We start from the raw sequence: 19,313 nt of genomic DNA on the forward strand, positions 1-19,313 counted from the left end.
CATGCCTGAAAAAGTTTAGTTTTCCAGTGATTAAAACCCCCTAATCACTGTTATTTCTACCTTCCTGCATGATCTGCATTTTCCCTATACTATTATTTGAAACCTCATTTGATTTAAATTAAACCACATTTTTGTAGTTATTTTATCAAAGTTTCACTTTAACTTAATTCCTGGAGTATAATATTTAAAATGTAACACCATCAGAATCGGCCTCCTAAAAATTCTTTTGCAGAACAAAATATTCTAGTCTTAACTCGCTCAGTCATCAGGGACACATTTTAAAAGCCTTTAAATACTAAAAACACGTATTTTCATGTTTCCATGTATTTCTTTCTGTAAACACAGCAAAAGCCAAGAGCACAGGAAAAATGTTAATTCCGTAACGTTCTGTTTAAATTATTCCCTAGATCACTCAGCCAGTAACAGTTATTAAAAGCTGCTAGTGTTTTACATTAAAATGCCTTTCACTGTGTATAAATAACAATAATAATTCAGAAATATTTTGCTGCATTAGACTCATTTTCCAAATAGACTTCAAAGGTATGTTAATGTTAGCATTTTCTGTCACAAAGTTAAAGAAATTCTATTTATGGTTTAGAGAAATAATTGCACCTTTAGTTGACTGTAACAAAGCTATATAGTTAACACAACCAATTTCAAGGTGTGGGTGACTCCATTCAAAGCTTTTAAAAACACATATTTGCCATTAAAACTTGGGCCCTGATAGTGTGGGAGAGCTCAAATCAGAGGTGGGCTCCTACTGGTTTGGCCCAGTTCGGCTGAGTAGGTAGTAACTTGGCTGGCCATGCCCCCCGAAGCGGTTCTATCGACAGCGCCATCTTGGTTTTTGCTTCTGCACTGCTTCTGCACATTTTTTTAACCTACTGCACATGCGTGCGTAGTGCACATCAAGGGCGCAAAGTGCACCCACGCCCAGAGCGAACCTGAGCGAACCGGCAGTAGAAGAAGCTGGAACCCACCGGGCTGGCCCACATCATGCTTATATTGATTGTAAAATGCTGTGATTGTTCTCAGCTGCTGTTTTATGTTGTGTTATGTTATTTATGTTTTTATTTATTGGTTGTATTTTTACTTTTGATTTTGTTTGAATTGTTAGCTGCCCAGTCTTTTATATATGTATGTATGTATGTATGTATGTATGTATGTATGTATGTATGTATGTGTATATGTGTTGTATTTGAGCTGATAAATAAATAAAGGGAGACTAGTATAGATCTATTTCAAGCTATTTAGCTCTCATCAGCTAGCCATACCCTTACTGCGATTTCAGCTCAAATACAACACAAATGTAACAAAGGCAACAGTAAAAATATTGGCTTTCTATCTGGATGGTCTCTTGTGATGAGCCAATAGACAGAGAAAGGAAGCAGTATGCCTCCTCCCATATTTGGGCATACCAAAGGTTGTGACACTAAATACATACATACACAGACAGACAGACACACACACACATACACACAGACATATGAAATGTGTTACAAATAAATAATAAATGGGAGCACATGGTTTTCTTGGAGAAAATTCTAATTTAAATCTATCACCATCAGTTAACAGTAGGAAAATTTTCGACCCAAGATCATTATGGAGATCTAGCGACTTAGAAACTGCTCGAAAAATAGAATTAAAAACTTTAATTTGGGAGTCCATGTGATCAATTCTGTCTAACCTTTAAAAAAGAAAGAAAAGAAAATCTAGGAAGCTGGCCGGAACAAGAAATAAATAAGGAGTGATCTTTCTAGCTAAGATAACCCTTTATTCATGAATAATAATTACTTGTTAGACCCAGATATTTGGAATAAGGAGAATTATAAATAATTTCTTCATAGTTTCAGCTAGCATCTCACGGCTTGTTTGAAATATTGTGTAACACGTTCAAGGACCTTTCCAAATCCAATTAATATTCCACAGAACAAAAAAAATGAATCATCATACATACATTAAGACTTCAGATATTCATGAATCCTGAGATTACTCACCCTCTTGTTTCTTCGTCTTGTCCTTTCCCTCTCTGTATTTTAATCCACTGCTCCAACTGTAACATGGAATTAGTTCTTTGGATGACACGTTCGGATTCTATATGTGAATGCATGGCGTTGTGATGGATCCCATCGCTGGAATCTCCCAGGATGAGGTTTACCGCTTTCTCTGACCCATTTAAATGAACTGGCCTGTAATGGACTGATGAAAGTGCGCTGGCTGGCAAAGTTCCATACTCTGGCCCATAGGAATTCTGTTTTACACTGTTGATTTTTGTTAAGGGTCTATCGCGCCCGATTTTCTGAAATCCATACTTTTCTGCTTCTAAACATTTCTTCTCTTCCGTTTTGCAGACTTCTCTGTTCCGCTGATTGTTCTGAGTCTCTGGCTTAATTAGCTCTCGATGGTTGGGAATGTTATTGACTTCACGAGGTGCTGTGCTTTCAAAAGTAATCTTGTCTGCTCTAAAAAAGAAGAAGAAGAAGAAACATGCACTGGAGAACAACATCACTAGGAAACAGGTCACAATTCTGTCTGTTCAACAGAGAACCATTTTTTCTTCTTCCAAAACAGTCTATCACAGTGATGGCAAACCATTTATGGTTCGCATACCAAAAGCGTGCGGGGGGGGGGGGAGTTCAGGGGAGTCATGTTCAAGTGTGCCACACCCATAATGCTATGCGCACAACCCCAATGTGCATATGTGCACAACCAGCGCTCCCCCCACACATTTTTGGCATGCTTTTTTCGCCCTCCCCAGACTCCAGAGGCTTTATAGGAGCCTGGGGAGGGCAAAAACAGCCTCCCCTGCCTCCCTGGAGGCCCTCCGGAGGCTTCAGGAGCTTCCTTGAAGCCTCCGGAGCGCGAAAAACCAGCCCTATGGGCAAACCGGAAGTTCAGAATGGACTTCCGGTTTGCTCGTAGGGCCACTTTTAGCCCTATGGAGCCTTCAGGGAGCTTCCCTGAAGGCTCCGGAGGGCAAAAAATGATCCTACAAGCAAACCGGAAGATGTTATCCTTCAAACGGTTGAACTAATGCAATTACAGGTAATCCTCGGGTTACAACTATTCATTTACTGACCATACGACGTTGCAACAGCACTGAAAAAAATGACTTATGACTGTTTTCACACTTATGACCGTTGAAGCATCCCCATTATCATGTGATCAAAAATTCAGACGCTTGGCAACTGGCCTGTATGGCTGGTCCTCGACATAACAACAGTTCATTTAGTGACAATTCAAAGTTACAACGGCTGTGAAAAAAGGGACTTGTGACCATTTTTCACAGTTACGACCATTGCAGCGTCCCCATGATCACGTGTTCAAAACTCAGACATTTGGCAACTGGCTCATATTTATGACAGTCGCAGTATCCCGGGGTCATGGGATCCCCTTTTGCGACCTTCTGATGAGCAAAGTCAACGGGGAAGCCCGATTCACTTAACAGCCGTGTTACAAAGTTTAACAACTGCAGCAATTCATTCAACAACCGTGGCAAGAAAGATCGTAAAATGGGCTAAAGCTCACTTCACAAAAGTCTCACTTAGCAACAGAAATTTTGGGCTCAGCTGCAGTCTAGGACTAGCTGTACATGCTAGTAGTGAGACCACCTTGAAACAGAGTTTGATTTGCCTGCTTGAGTGATTTTTGAATGGCAAAAACAAAGGAAGAAAGAAAGAAAGAAAGAAAGAAAGAAAGAAAGAAAGAAAGAAAGAAAGGAAGGAAGGAAGGAAGGAAGGAAGGAAGGAAGGAAGGAAGGAAGGAAGGAAGGAAGGAAGAAAGAAAGAATTGGGCGAATGATTCCAATGAACTCCGTGCTTATGCATGGTAGGGAATCCATCACCCATTATTCAGCCAAGCATGGGAAGGACGTCAACGGACAGGGGCCATCCTAAACGCTCTTTGTATCTGCAGTGTGGTTGGATGGGTATTAAAATTATAGAGATAAGGCTAAGCTGTTCTATTGTTGTTTTTTTTGCTCTTAAAACCATGTTAATTTTATTTTAGGACTTATTACTACAGCCTTCGTTTTTCATTACGGAACAGTAGAAAATATTAGTTTTCAAAACTGTGTTTGGAGCTGAATTTGGGGGTTCCCAAAGAAAGAATCCACGCCTAATTCTGTCCCTCATCCCCTCAGCCATTTCTTGAATTCCCCGGCGCTGGAATCTCATTTCCGTAGCTTTACCTGTTCGTTTCATTACTCGTTTAATTTCTCTGGTGCATTTCCAGTAAAATAGAATGGCTTACAAGATAACAGTAAAACCAATCTTTAATATGGCTGTTCTGTTGTGTTTCATCACAACAAAACAGCCATCATTCTTGACAGCCTCTGAGAACGATATACAAATACAATAAGGAAATACATGCTTTTTTTTTTTTTTTTTTTTTTAAAAAAACCCAGATGTTATCAAACTTCATTTTTCAAAAAAAAGCAGGAAAGGAAAATAAGCAGGAAACCTAACAAGCAGCTTCATGGCTGCTGTTCTACTTGGGTGGACAGCTATCTTTTAAAAATATAGCATGAGAACCACTCAAACAAGAGTTTCATTAAGTTGGGAGACTGTCCCTGAGACAGTCTCAGGGACTATGACCCGAATCCTCCAACATAAATCCAAGTAGAACTTTCCCAGGGATTCTAAATGGGCCATGAGCTATTTGTAACCGGGCTGTAGAAACAGAGGGCAAACGCATGTATCCTCACTTGCACGAGCAGCGGGCAAGTGTGTTCACACATGTTCTAGTTACATGAGTGGCAGGCGGAAGTGCACGCCACTCACGCAAATGGAGCGGCATATACGTTTGCCAGCCACTCACACCAAATCATCCCCTCCACCCCCCCGCCGTCCGCCGTGCCGGAAAGATTGGGGAATGGGGAACTTTCATCTAAAAAGTTAGATGGATGTCTTCCAGAGGCTATTTTTTATGTATTTGGGTCCTTAAATTGGCCAGGTATCTGACAGGCAAGAAGTATATTGCTTTTGAGATTGATGTTACATGGTCCTATTATTCTTCCACTTAATCAGCTGCATTTTGCAATGACTGTGGCTTTGGATATTTTTTAAAAAAGTGAATCATTACAGCAAACAAATTGATAAAATTATGAAGGTCTGAACCCAACTAGGTTCAATATCCTCCTTGTTTATCTCCAGTGATATGTTGAAATAAAGGAAAATCCTCATTTTAGGGACTTGTTCCCACGAGAGTGCTACCTTCTCCACTACAATTCTCCCTGAGCTGATAGCAGCCGTGGCCAGTTGTAGCTTCCCTTGATTAGGAACTCTCTTCAGAGAGTTACCCATGCCCTGCTCAACTTCATGGCTTGACTACCGCAATACGCCCTATATGGAGCGTGCCCTTGAAGACTACCTGGAAGTTTCATCTGGTCCAAAATGCAATGGTATAATAGTGATGGGCATGCCTCAATATGCCCATGTCGTACCTCTGCTTCGCAAGCTGCACTGGTTGCCAATTTGCTCCAGGTGCAATTTGAGATGCTAGTTGTTACCTGCAAAGCCCTTCGTGGCATAGGGCCAGATCACTTGAGGGAATCACATACATCCTATATATGCCTGGTTAATTTGATCTGGTAGGGTTGGTGCATTCCATGTTCCTTCAATTAAAGGAATGTCATCTATCAGGATCCTGGAAGCAGACTTCCTCTGTAGTAGCGCCAGCCATTTCCCTTGAAATTTGGGTGGCTCCCACCCTACTAGAGGTTTGAAGGAACTTGAAGACCTGACTTTTCACCCACGCCTTCAGTGAGAGTAGAGTGATGCTCCCATGGACTGTGTTGAATTTATTTCTATTCCAGTCCAGTTTTTGTCATCTTGCTATCTTTTATTCCTTATTTCAGTTTCTGATTGCATTTTTTAAAAATGTGTTTTAACAAATTTAACAAATGCCATCTTAGTTTCCAGTTCTGAAAACCCCTTATCCACAGCACCTCTCTCTTAACTAGTTTCCACTTCAGTTTGTTGCCCCCAACCAAATATTAGTTATATGGTAATGGCATACAAAAAGGGGCAATTGTTTTATCATAGCCATTGGCCTAAAGAACCATAGGAATCCATATCTATAGGGCAGGAACCATACATACCGTATTTTTGGAGCATAAGACGCACCTTTTTCCCTCAAAAAGAGGGTGAAAATCTGGGTGTGTCTTATACACTGAATACAGCATTTTGGGCCTCCTGAACCCCCACCCCCTTTGCAAAAATGGCTGTGCACAGCTTTTAGAAGGCCTTCAGAGAGCTCCTGGGGGCTGGGGAGGGCAAAATTGAGCAAAAAATGGGCTGCTTTTTGCTTGTTTTTGCCCTCCCCAACCCCCAGGGGCACTCTACAAGCTTCCTAAAGGTTATGCATGCCCTTTTTTGACAAAAAATGGGCCCCTTTTCATGAAAACGGGCCGTTCTGGGGCGGTCTGCAGAGTGCAAAAACTTTTAATTTGCCTCTTCAAAATCTTGGTGCTTCTTATACTCCGGAGCATCTTATACTCCGAAAAATACGATATACATTCATACAATAATATGCTTGGGAAAATGACATGTGCCACTTTAGATATGTGATGTAACTAGAAAAGGACCAGAAACATTGTCCACTAACTGTTCCTCACTCTTTCACATTTGAGTCTGATAATCAGGATGGTTTTGAGTCTGAGAATGAGGATGGGTCCATCATCTACCACAGATCCCCTGAAAAGCCTTCAACCTAGCCCTAAGACTGACTGCAATTTTTTATTCAGAACCAGAGCATAAGAGTCTCAAAATTTTATTTACAACCAGATTTTTACAGCCAATGCCTGAAATGAAAAGTGCAGTCCTTTAAGCCATAAACATATCCGGATGATATAATGTGATATAAAATGCATAAAAATAGCCTGATTGATAAAAGATAAGTCAGTATCTTAAGGTAGAAATTTACTTCTCAGTGGCCAACCATATGCCTCTGGTGTGCTCATAAGCAGGACCATTATTATATTCCTAACACTCTCCTGCTGTAACTCCTAGATGCCTGCTGCTCCTAATCTAGAGGTGACATTAAATTTTCGGGATGAACAGCTCTTAATTGACCTGTCATCCAATTCCTTTTTACAGCTATCCAGGTTGGCGGCCATTGCTATGTTTGGTGATAATAAATTTCACCAAGTAATTATACACTATGGGAAGACAATTTTCCTTTTGTCTTGTTTCCTTTAAATCTCTTTCCAACCAGATTCAGTGGATGATTCCTGCATCCCTGTTATGAGAGAGGGAGGGAGAGAAATTCTTCCCATCTATTTTCTCCATGCTATGCAGAATAGATTAACATCTTAAACATGTCATCACTCCAACACAGTTTTTCACAATACATACTCTTCCCCCCATTTCCTGTCCATCTACTGAATGAGAGAGATGTCTTTTTTATGATATGCCTGTCTCACCTCAAATTACAAAGCAGAAGTATCCAAACAATTGCTACAGCCTATTGCTACAGCAAAGGAGTTGAAATCCCCAATCATTTTGATTGCCCTCTTCAAACCTTTGGCCACTTTTGTTATATTCTTTATGGAATGAGACAGCCAAAACGCCTACAGTATCTCACGTATATGCTAATTGTTCCTGACTTTATAGGGGGCAGTGCTCATCTCCGTTTCTAAGCTGAAGAGACAGCGCTGTCCAAAGACGTCTCCGTGGTCATGTGGCTGGCATGACTAAACGCCAAAGGTGCACGGAACACCGTTACCTTCCCACCAAAGGTGGTTCCTATTTTTCTACTTGCATTTTTATATGCTTTCGAACGGCTAGGTTGGCAGAAGCTGGGACAAAGTAACGGGAGCTCACTCCGTTATGTGGCGCTAGGGATTCAAACCGCCGAAGTGCCAACCTTTCGGATCAACAAGCTCAGTGTCTTAGCCACTGAGCCACTGTATCCCTACCATATGTACCATGGTACTTCCAGATGTACATAGAATTGTTTATTTACTAACAGTACTTATATACCGCCAACTTCTAAAGACCCGGCAGTTAACAAAGGTTATATATGACAACATTTTTAAAATAACATCCCACTTTTCCTCCAGAAGCTCAAGGCAATACACACTGAACACCTTCCAAATTTCCCTTGCAAGAAACCTGTGAAATGCTCTGGGCTGGAAAAAACCGAACTGGCCCAAAGTCATACAATCGGCTTCCATGACGGAGACATTGAACCTGGTCCTAATTTAACAACACTTGAACCACTGTCCCACACAAACTCCTCCAAATTTGGATTGGGAATGTTGCTAATAGTTTTTGCATTACAAGTCGCTTTGTTGAAGAGGGTGGCTGCCTTTAAAATGAAGTAGTAGCAGCATTTCCACATTTATTTTTTTTGTGCATTACACATGACAAGTATCCAATTTTACAAGCTTTCTTCTGCAGTCTTTAAACAAACACATGGTTGTTAAATGAACATGACAGTCATTAAACAAGTCCACCCCCCCCATGGGTATTTTTGCCAGAAAAGAGAAGCAAATGTCTGGGAAACACTGGGGAAAACACACAGAAATTGTGTGGGATACTACAAACAAATGTAATTGCAAACCGGTTGCTAAACACGCAAAATATGATCCTATGACTGCAGGAACTTAAAACAGGTTGTAAGTAGCTGCAGAGAAGTCTGTTATAACTTCGACCAGTCGCTAAGCGACTTGTTGTTAAGTGAAGATTACCTTTAACTATCAAATCTTGTATCTTGTCTTTTTTATGTAACTTGAGAGCATATGCACCAAAGACAAATTCCATGTGTGTCCAATCACACTTGGCTAATAAAGAATCTTATCCTATCCTATCCTATCCTATCCTATCCTATCCTATCCTATCCTATCCTATCCTATCCTATCCTATCCTTATCCCTATCCCTATCCCTATCCCTATCCTATCCTATCTCACCAGGCTTTATATTCCTGGCTGCTTTTGTTAAATCTAACCTCTTGCTAAATATTGATCTTTGAAACATCCCAGGTGATTCTGGGTAATGCATACTGACCTTTTGAATAATAAATATCTGAAGGCTTTTATCTGAAACATTCAATTTCTGCTCTGCGCAATCAATGGTCTACTAAATAAGCAAGGAATGCCTGTGAAGTCTAGGCTTTAAGCAATTTTTTTTACATGTTTTCCACGCCATGCAAACAGGTTGCCCAAGATGTAATGCATCTGCATTTCATTCCTTAAAAACAAAACAAAAATCTCTCACACAATGGATGATGTAGTGGCAATTTGCATTCTACTCCGTACATTGTGGAAAGGCCCAGAAGGATTTCAAAATCCTATCCCATAGAACCAAGTCTTCAGCTTTAAATATATGCACCCAAAGGAGGTTTTTCAATTGGAGGATCTGCTTTATGATTCATTTTATTCTGAGGCTTCAGAATAAATGTTCCCATGACAGCTTACAAAGCAACAAGAAAAACAAAACACTTGAAACACAAAAGGAGCTATATGGTAATAAATCAGTAAAGCAGAAATGAAGCTGCAGTTGTAGAAAAACTTAGTACATGACACATCTATTTTTTTTAAAAAAATTAAGCATATGTGGACTTATATCTTCATTCAAACCATATATCAAGGTAAATGTGATGCAACTGAAGGAAAAAACCCCATGAAAATTGATTTTTCAATCATTGATGCCATAAATAAAATTAACAACTGTTCTGTGGAAAAAGTAAGTAAACCCTTGCTCTAATAGTTGGCATTGCCCCTTTGGCAGAATCTGCCTCAGGGAAATATTTCTTATAACTGTCTTTCTCAGGGGTGCCACACTAGATTTCTTCGAGGACAAGATCAACATTGTAGTTCTCCTCTGCAGGCTGGCCAGGAAGGAGGGTGGTGGTGGTAGACGGGATGGACGCCTCCTGCAGCACCCTGCTGGCCAAAATGGCAGGGTACAGGACGCCTTCCAGGTCAAAAAAGGGGTACGGGGGGTGGGACTGCGTGTGGGGCCCCCATGCCCCAGTGGTTCCACCACAAATGTGCGCACAACAAAAGCGCGCCTGACTAAACCGCGATGTCTAAAGCGCGGTGACAAAACCGCACGACGAATGAGCGACTAATTAGCCCTAAAGCGCGCCGACAAAAGCGCGCCGACAGAAGCGCACTGTAAAGTAACCCTAAACCTAACCCTAAACCTAACCCTAAACCTAAATGTAAATCTTACCTTAAAGTAAATCGCGCTTCTGTCGGCGCGCTGTTGTCGGCGCGCTTTTGACATCACGGTTTTAGCGCGGTGTTTTCGGCGAGCTTATGACGTTCGCGCTTTTGTCGGGTCACGGCCCCAGTTTGGGTGCCAGAGGCACCACAGGCCGGTCCTTTACTATTTCCAGATTTAAGCACCCCCTGGGCCCTATGTGGCCCACAGGCCTTGAGTTTGACACTTGTGGTCTATCCGTTTATCTGTTTCTGATACTCACTGGATTCCCCCCCCCCCCCCACTCTTCCATGCAGGTTTTTCAACTGTGTGATACTTGAGGACTTTCTTGCATCGACAGCTTGTGTCAAATCACCTCAAGCAACTTGGTTCAGATTTAATTCTGGGCTTTGCCTTGGACATTCCAGAATCCAAAATCCATTTCCCCCCCCAGCAATTCTTTGGTGAAGTCACTCAAATGTTGTGAGTTATTGTCATATTGCAAAGTCCACTTTGGGTTGAGATTCAATTTTATGACAGATGGCCTCACATTTTGCCAAGGTACAATGAAGAATTCATAGTGGATTATGAGCTGCCTGGGTCCTGAGGCAACAAAGCAGACAAAAATATTTCCACTATCATGCCTTACGCCTGATGAAATGCAGACTTTGGGCTTTGACAAAGAAGTCTTCTGGTACTGGACCAAGTAATTTTATCCTTGCCTTGTTTGTCCAGAAGTCCTAGTCTTCATCAAGTTATTTATGAGCAAACTTTGGTCTTGACCTGATATTTTTCGGGTCACCAAAGGGTTCCTCTGGACACTCTTACTCTGTAGATCTAATTTGTCCTTAAATATATTCTATGGATAGATTTATGCACTTTGACAACAATAGTGATGAGAGCTATCTGTAGGGCATATGATGAAATTCTGGCATTCTTAGAGATGTCTTTCAACATCTTTCTTTCTGCTCTCTGCTTCAACTTGTTGGAGTTGAGTGCTTGGACACGTTGGTGATTGTCTGGAACTTTCTCCACTTGCAGTTATCTTCCAGAGAGCAGAGAGTTTGCTGTTCAATTGTTTGGTGATCTTCAGATTCCCTTCAAATCAGATCCAGAGACATCTATAACCCTTCTGAAGGCTTCAGATAACTCTTTTGATCTATGTACACACTTCAACAACAAAGACTAAAATCTGAGTTTAAATAACAGAGATTTCTCCCAGATACACTCTAATAATCTTCTTTAAAAAAAAGGGGGACACCCGATCTGTGCATTCTAATTTTAAATATCTGAGGTAGCAATAAATGTACAGATGTATTCAGTACGCCCACATGTGAAATCTGAATTTATGTTTATTTAAATTACACAACGGACTGCAAAATATAAGTGGTACGTGATACTCGTAGATCATATCCCCTTCTATTTATCAATATTGTTGAAATGAAGATCAGACATCTCTATGTTGAAGAAGTCAAAAATTTCAAGGGAGTAAAACTTCTACAATTCTGCCTTCTGTATTTTTCCTAAAGGCAAAAGAACTCCATTTTCAAAATGGCAACATAAAGAGAAGAAATAAAGAAGTCAAGGCAATTTTCTCCCCCGAGGATGGAAAAAGCATGATTTCTGTGGCTGCGTTTTATCTGCCAAGGACTGGAATCTTGACTGATATAAAGCCAAATGTCTTTTCAAAAAATGCAATCTTTAGATGTCCCTACTTCAAATTCCCAGTGCCAGCTGTTTCAGCATATTAAAGGGGAACATTAATACGTTTTGAACTTCTCATGGCCAATGACATCTTAAAAATTTGGCCAAATTCTAGTTACTTCTTTTCTGAAAAACAGTTTGTGGCGTTAGGAATTATAACTTGAGGCAAGTATCTGCTGACTTGGTCTGTGGTGTACGCAAGATAATTGTATGCTTTTAAAACCAGCAAGAGCTGCACGGTTAGCATATTTACCCAAGAAAAACTGAACACAAGAAGGTCAATTGCTCATTTCTCTCGGCTTCCATCCACATTTCCTTTCTTCTTTCTGAGCTACTCCATAGTTCCAGTCTTACAACCTACCGAGTTATGGCCTTTCAGACAACCTTTGGCTCAATTCTGATTTTCAAGAGCTTCTTTTTCTTTAAGGCAGCTGGTACCAGCCTCAACACAATTAGAGTAGAGTCAGTTGACCTTTGGAAAACATTTTCAGGAAGCTACCGAGAAAGAGGACTTTAGAAAGTCAGCCTGGTGCCATTTTGTACGTTTTGATATGAATCCAAAGATCATGTAAAAGTCTGTAGAGATTCTCAGTCATCTAGGTCCTGGTTGTTCCTTGTTTTTTTTTTTCTCTGAAGACGTTTCGTTTCTCATCGGATGATGAGAAAAAAACAAGGAAGTCTAGTTGCTTCCTGTTAAAGCACATTTGGGGCAAAAATCATGTAGTTCTTCCTCTCTTTCTGCTTTCAGTTATAATCTTTTTGTCTAAGTTTCTTTCTCAAAATATTCAGGATTCATCTACCAATTTTCTCTCTCTTCATCTTCACCCTTGAGGCAATCTAACTTTTGATTTTTTTTTTTAAAAAAGTGTAATCTTCATTGTTTCAAGATCCTTTTGTCTGTTTTGATTTTGCTGAAGCAAAGGTCTTCTCCTCTTATTTTTCACATCACAAACTACTCTTTCATTTTTAGTTCTTTCCCTTGGAAACCACCATATAGTGTTGTCCTGGTTCCTTTTGCTTCTCTCTTCAGGGATGTTTTTCTCATTTTTACGTTTGTTCCAGCCCAAACCAGGTCTCAGGTTTCCTTCATTGAATTTAGATTTTCCTTCCTACGATGATTAGCTACCATCTTCATACTAATAATGTTTTTCTAAGCTAATAATCCTTCTTAAATTCTTCAATGACATTCAAACTGCGTGAGATGAAAATACCTCTTTCTGTACTTAATTCTTTTACCTCTGTTCAGTTGGACTTTCCCTGGAAATACTGTTCTCTTCTGCCTTGATCCTGCTTCTTTGATGAATGTCACTTTTTTCCAATCTCAACTTCCTGCTTTTAAGGGTCTTTCATTTTTAAACTTCAAACTTACTTTCTCTATCTTTTGGCACATGTACCTGGATGCCTTACTTGGAAAGCTGAGACCTAGATGATGAATGTGGCCTGCTACATACATCAACCAATTTAGGTTAATTACCATTTTTCCCCCTAGCCTTATGACTTTGTTTTAAGTCACAAAGTAGTTAAGTACTACAACAACTACTACTCTTTTCTCCTTAAGAATGGGGAATGCCATTCTTTATTAAGTCATCCAGCGTTATCAAAATCACACCTTTCTTATATTTTATAGCCTTTCATCAAATGTTTAACTTAGTTTGAAATGTGAAGGCCCAGAAAAATCAAAAGGAGGGAGAGAGGAAAAATAGAGGAGGGGAAGAATAGTTTTTTGAAAATGTTTCCCTTGATTTTTCCTGTAGAAAAATAGGAAACAATGGAAAAACCGAACACCTTTGAAATATTTTTTTGGTTTTAGAATATTTAGCATTACTTCCAATTTAAGATGTTATTAACTGAAAACAGCACGAAGGGACCCAGAAAACTTCCACTAATTGTGATTGTTGCTTGCTTTCATTTGGTGTCATTTCCGCATAAGCTTTATTTTTGTTTTCACGTTTTCCTACTGTGGATACTAAAATACGTACTAGCATAGAATGCATCAGTCTAAAATTCTCTTTTGGAAAATGTCTTCATTTGCAATTCCATTTGGACAAGGCACAGGCATTTCTTATATATTGATTGCTTCATTAAATGCTTTTGGTCTGTGCACTGAAGGTACAACGAACAGGCAGGATTATGTTCATAAGTGCTTGGGATGAATGAAAAGCACTGTATAAAATCTTTCAACATATTCTGATGGCTTATGCAGCCTAAATGGGACCAGTATCCAGCCAAAACTTATTTATAGCTACAAATTAAAGCAGAGATGAAGCGTAGTTTTATTTCTTGCTGAAAAATTCCAAGATTTTGAGAATAGAAACTGGTACAGATGATTGCCTCCTACTTGTTTTGGCTTCTATTTTATTCAATCTCCATCGAATAGCTTAGGTTAAAACCATACTCTTCACTTATACATCTGATGGCGAACCTATGGCACGCATGCCACAGGTGGCACGCAGAGCCCTCTCTGTGGGCACATGAGCTGATGTGCCAGCTCAGCTCCACGTGAACATGCCTCCTGCTGGCCAGCGTGGGGCTGGCCGCATGCGGGAGACACACATGCATGTGGGGGGCATGTGGGGGGGGGGTTACGCGTGCATGCGGGGGGCATGGGTGTGCGAGGGGGGTCACACATGCATGAGTGGGGCACACACGGGGGTCGTACATGTGCATGGAAGTCACACGCACATTGCATTATGGGTGTGCACACACGCACACACTTTCTGCACTCAGCAATGAAAAGGTTAACCATCACTGACTTATAATGTCCCTTATTTTTAATTTCTTCCCTGCTCTTTTAGTCCACTGTTCCTTTTCTGCTTTATCATGTCCTTTTATTCACAATTTTACTTTTTAACTGATTTGATCTAATCATTTATTTCCGAGACTGTACAATATCTGAGAAATGTTATGAATACTGGATAATTATGGAAAAAAAAAACCTGTAGCATGGAGCCAATTTGAACAGTAGCAAGTTTTCACTAATAATATTAAGGTAATTTCACTGCTGGTTGAAAGCAAGAGTGCATATTATACCAATATTGTATGATAGATAATATATTATAATAGTATAATATGCTATAACCAATTAAATAATGTCTTAGTATAAAAGCGAAAATAACTGTAATATAAAAAATAGAACTTTTTAAATGGAAAAGCTAAATTTTATTTTGTAAAGATCCTATTTCAAATTACCTAAATTATGAGATAATATAGGCAAATGAGGATTTATTTCATCATCTGAATGTCAGATTTGCTTATTCAAAACTATGAGCATTATTTAGTTTCAGTAAACCACCTGATCATTACTAAACCTGAATCTACCTATAACCAAAATGAAGAAAATTAAGAGAGAGAGAGAGAGGGAGGGAGGGAGGGAGGGAGGGAGGGGGGAAAAGGAGGGAGGGAGGGAGGGGGAGGGAGGGAGGGAGGGAGGGAGGGAGGGAGAGAGAGAGAGAGAGAGAGAGAGAGAGAGAGGGAAACAACATTTACAACTGAGACTCTACGATAACTTTGGGAAAATGTAGATTATAGATATTCACTACGACAATAGAAGTCTAGAGAAATATGCTACGTTATAATACAGTATTCAGACTGTATTGTACAAAAATACAGATTTAGAATAGAAATTATGAGTTACTGGTTCAATATGAAAAGCGCAAAACTTTTTATTCCACAGTAATAATAGCAATCTTTCAGATATCAAATGGTTATTTTAGAGTTGAAAAGTGTAAGAATAAAAAGGGACAGGATTCAGGTTCCCTCTCCTGTATACTTTAGGTATCATTTTCCTTCTAAAATAGCATAAAATATGTCTATTTTGATTTTTCAGCTCCCAGAATGGAGATGAAAATATCTAAGTCCAATCTGAAAACCACTACTTATTTCAGCTATTGCAAATAATCAGGGCAGCAAATAGGAAGAGGGAAAGTGGGTTGGAGTTCTGTTTTGTTCTTTTGCAGTTGACATGTTCCAATTCCCAGGACTCCGAAGCAAAACTAAACAAAAGCTTTCATTCTTGGGATGCTAATCTTTTTCTAAAACATTATCCAGCTTAATAATACACTGTAAATAAACCGAAAATAAATACAGTGTTTAATAGAAGCAGCCAAGAATCAAATCAGGGAAAGGACATCCTATTCAAAGTAGATTAAACATCTAATTTGTTTTGCAATAGAACTACTTGCTTTGATTTGTTTGGGGCATGGAAACATTAAATATCTAACAAAAATAGTAAAGTATCTTTTTATTTGAGATGAATTCAATATATAATGCTAGTTTATTATTTGTTTGTCCTGAGTAACTTTGCAGTTGAGTAAGCCAGAAGCTAGAATGTGAACAATCTAGGCTAACATAAATTTTCATGTACTGCCTTGCTAAGCCCATGAGAACAATATTATGGATTAAATTTATAGCCTTGGTTGTCGAGGGAAAAGTCACCTTAGCTCTGTACCAGCTTATTGCAAGGAATTATTGCTACATAAAACTATACTACAAAATAGGGCAACAGCCCATTAAAATCCACTTATCACCTCTACAATTCTTCATCCCATTACTGACAAAATGGAACAAGTCTTAGTAGCACATCAACTGCAAACAGAATACCTTTTTCTGTTCATAGATTTGTCTGCTTCCCAATTTCTAAAAAAATGCCTCTTTCAGCCATGAACAACCCTATCTAGATCTGGATCCGGATCCGGATCCGGATCTGGATCCAGCTCCAGCTCCAGCCCCAAACCCACACATGTAGGGTTTAAACTAGCTACTTTATTGTCTATGGAGATTCTCAATCATCCAAGGTCATGGTTCTCCCAAAGGTGTTTTTTTCAAAAGGCAACTGAATTTTTTTTCCCCTTGAAGATATTTCACTTCTCATCCAAGAAGCTTCATCCCTTCTCAACTGAAGAACCGAGGAAGCTTTTTGGATGAGAAGTGAAAAGTTTCCAAGGAAAAAAATAAAGTCCAGTTGCCTTCTGAAAAAGCACCTTTGGGATAATTACTTTATTGTTCTCTGCTTATCATCCAGGAATCTCCCCCAGACTGGCAGCTTTTGCCTGGGAAAGACCAGATAAGACTCAAAGTATTGGAGGGTGGGTGGGGGTCATCGTATCTTGGTGTGTGTTGGTGGTTATTGGTCTTGGATGCCGCCCACTCCCGAAGGACTCCGGGCGGAGTCTTGCTCTCCTTCTAACTGGGACAGTTGCTCTCCAACAGTCTCCACCAAAATGAGACTCCTAAAAACAACTGAAACTCGACAGAAAGCCTTGGGAGCTGACACATCATTTGCATCTTCCAGTAACCTCAAAGTGCACCTCCAGGGAAACAGCTTAAGTCAGCTTTGACGTTACTTTTTAAGGTCTTCAGGAAGCTAATAAATATGAGGGTTGGTTTTCTCTCCTAGTTCAGAACACATCTCCTCACAATATGCAATCAAGGCCGGAAACCGTAACTGGTTGATTCTATGGGGCTGTCAACTTACATTACCTTTTCACGGGCTCTGTCTGCACAAGAGCTGCGTCTATCATGGCTTTCATCCATAACTCCATTTCCTTCCCTGTATCTGTGCAGAAATAATAGGTCCTCATGTTTGGATGAGCTGCCTGATTGGAAATGACACGGTCGTTTTGTGGGGAGAAAGGTACAATGTTCTGTAAGACAGAAAAGAGACGGTGGGGGGGAGAAATCAGAGGCCATTACTGGTTTCCTTAATCAGTAATTTATCGGTTTCTAGATTTATGCAAGCTGCTGCTAGAAACTCATCCCACTGTAACTAATACAATACTATTCATCATCGTGCTCATCTTCTGAGGCAATTATACTCGAGGAAAAGCACATTAGTATTAAATTTGGAAGGCTTGTTGTTGTTCAGAGCCCCCGCTGAGCTTCTAAATGATTTCTATCAATTATAGAATAAATATTTTCTGCCGGCATCTGGCATGCAGAGATTAGCTGGGATAACCAGAGGGGGAGGGCAGGGGGATGAGGACATAGGAAGTTGCAAATACATACTCACCCATTAAAAACTGAAGTGTGATTTAGTTTACTCATCGCCAAGAACAGCCCCAAGTAGTTCAAATCCAAGAAACAAAAATGTGAAAGGTCAGGACATTTGATAGAAAAAGAAGTCCATTATGCATACAATGAAGAAAATGCACCTGGTAAAACATATGCTAACGAGAGGACGTCAAATATGGGGAAAAGGCCAGCCTACTTTAATGAGACTACTTTAATTTGAATGTCTCAATTACAGTAATCCTCGACCACAATTGAGCCCAACATTTCCATTGTTAAGCGAGACGTTTGCTGTGAATGTTGCCCCGTTTTACAACCTTTCTTGCTTCAGATGATAAGGGAAGTGCTGCAGTGGACAAGTTAGTAACCCGGCTGTCATCTGGCTTCCCCACTGACTTTGCTAGTCAGAAGATCGCTGAAGGGGAATCATGAGAATTTTGATCACATGACTGTTGTGGCCCAGCAGGAGCCGTTGGAGCTGCCACCAGACTCCGACAGCGAGGGGCCCTATGAGTCGGCCCTGGAGGATGTGGAGGACTCTGGACAGGGTTCCGACTCCGAGCAGGGCACAGAGAGACTGGTTGGCCAACAGGTGGTGCCTGAACCTTGGATCAGTGGGAAGGAGACAAGGGAGAGTGATCCAGAAACCAACAGTGAGTTGTTCCGGGATGCACGCCGTCGAAGAGCTACTCGGCGTCAAGAACAACTACATAATTACAGGCGGTAATTACGCTCAGCTGATGGTCATTAGGCTCTTCTCCAGACTATAAAAAAGAGTGCTTGTGCCACGCCATTCTTGCAGAAGTCAACGCTTTGACTAAAGAGAAAAAAACTTGGCAGGCTGGATTGCTGCCAGAATTTGTCTGAATTGCTGCCAAGGTCTGTTGGCCTTGCTGCCAAGGTCCTTATCTGTTTGTTTACTTGGCTTTCAGCCACTGACAGTCTGGTCTTGTTATTAAAGGACATTCTCATTAAGCGTGTCTCGGCTTTCGTTACTGGACGGAGGAGGAACACATGACCATGGGGATACTGCAACAGTGGTGTGAAAAATGGTCGTACGTCACTATTTTCAGTGCCGTTGTGACTTCGAATGGTCACTAAAGGAAAGGCTGTAAGTTGAGGACTACCTGTATATTCATAATGATGCAAGCAGACTGCTTTAGTTGGGCAAGACTTCGGTCTCCTGGTGTGGAGCAATAAAGGAAACTGTTCAGGAGAATCTTAGCATGTCTTTCCTGGTACATTGGAACCTGACAGGTGATTTATCCAAGGGTTAACAGCTTCAGGAGTTTTCCCACAGGTGTGGGAAAAGAATAACTTCATTAAAAAGAGCATGCAAATTGGATGAGGAAACTATATGGAGCGGGAAGAGGAAGTAACGAGGTTGCAAAGACAATGCTAATTAGAATCTCTGACAAGTATGAAAGACACAAAAAGGACGAGGCTCACATGTT

The 19,313-nt window shown here is 40.4% G+C and overlaps 1 protein-coding gene across 12 annotated transcripts in view; it reads right to left on the reverse strand.

Annotated features, from left to right (window-relative positions):
* The window catches only part of PLEKHA5 (pleckstrin homology domain containing A5), a 219,095-nt gene that overhangs the window by 59,085 nt on the left and 140,697 nt on the right, over positions 1 to 19,313 (reverse strand). For 11 of the 12 annotated variants that reach the window (XM_032220568.1, XM_032220558.1, XM_032220561.1 and 8 more), the window contains 2 exons: positions 17,332 to 17,447; positions 1,998 to 2,462 (listed from right to left, as the gene is read on the reverse strand). In XM_032220568.1, the coding sequence (XP_032076459.1) occupies positions 1,998 to 2,462; positions 17,332 to 17,447 (581 nt within the window). Of the gene's footprint in view, positions 1 to 1,997; positions 2,463 to 17,331; positions 17,496 to 17,860; positions 18,327 to 19,313 lie in introns of those variants that run through there. The other variant, XM_032220566.1, reaches the window with a different exon arrangement.

The sequence above is a fragment of the Thamnophis elegans genome, chromosome 7 (assembly GCF_009769535.1).
Source record: "Thamnophis elegans isolate rThaEle1 chromosome 7, rThaEle1.pri, whole genome shotgun sequence".
NCBI lineage: Eukaryota > Metazoa > Chordata > Lepidosauria > Squamata > Colubridae > Thamnophis > Thamnophis elegans.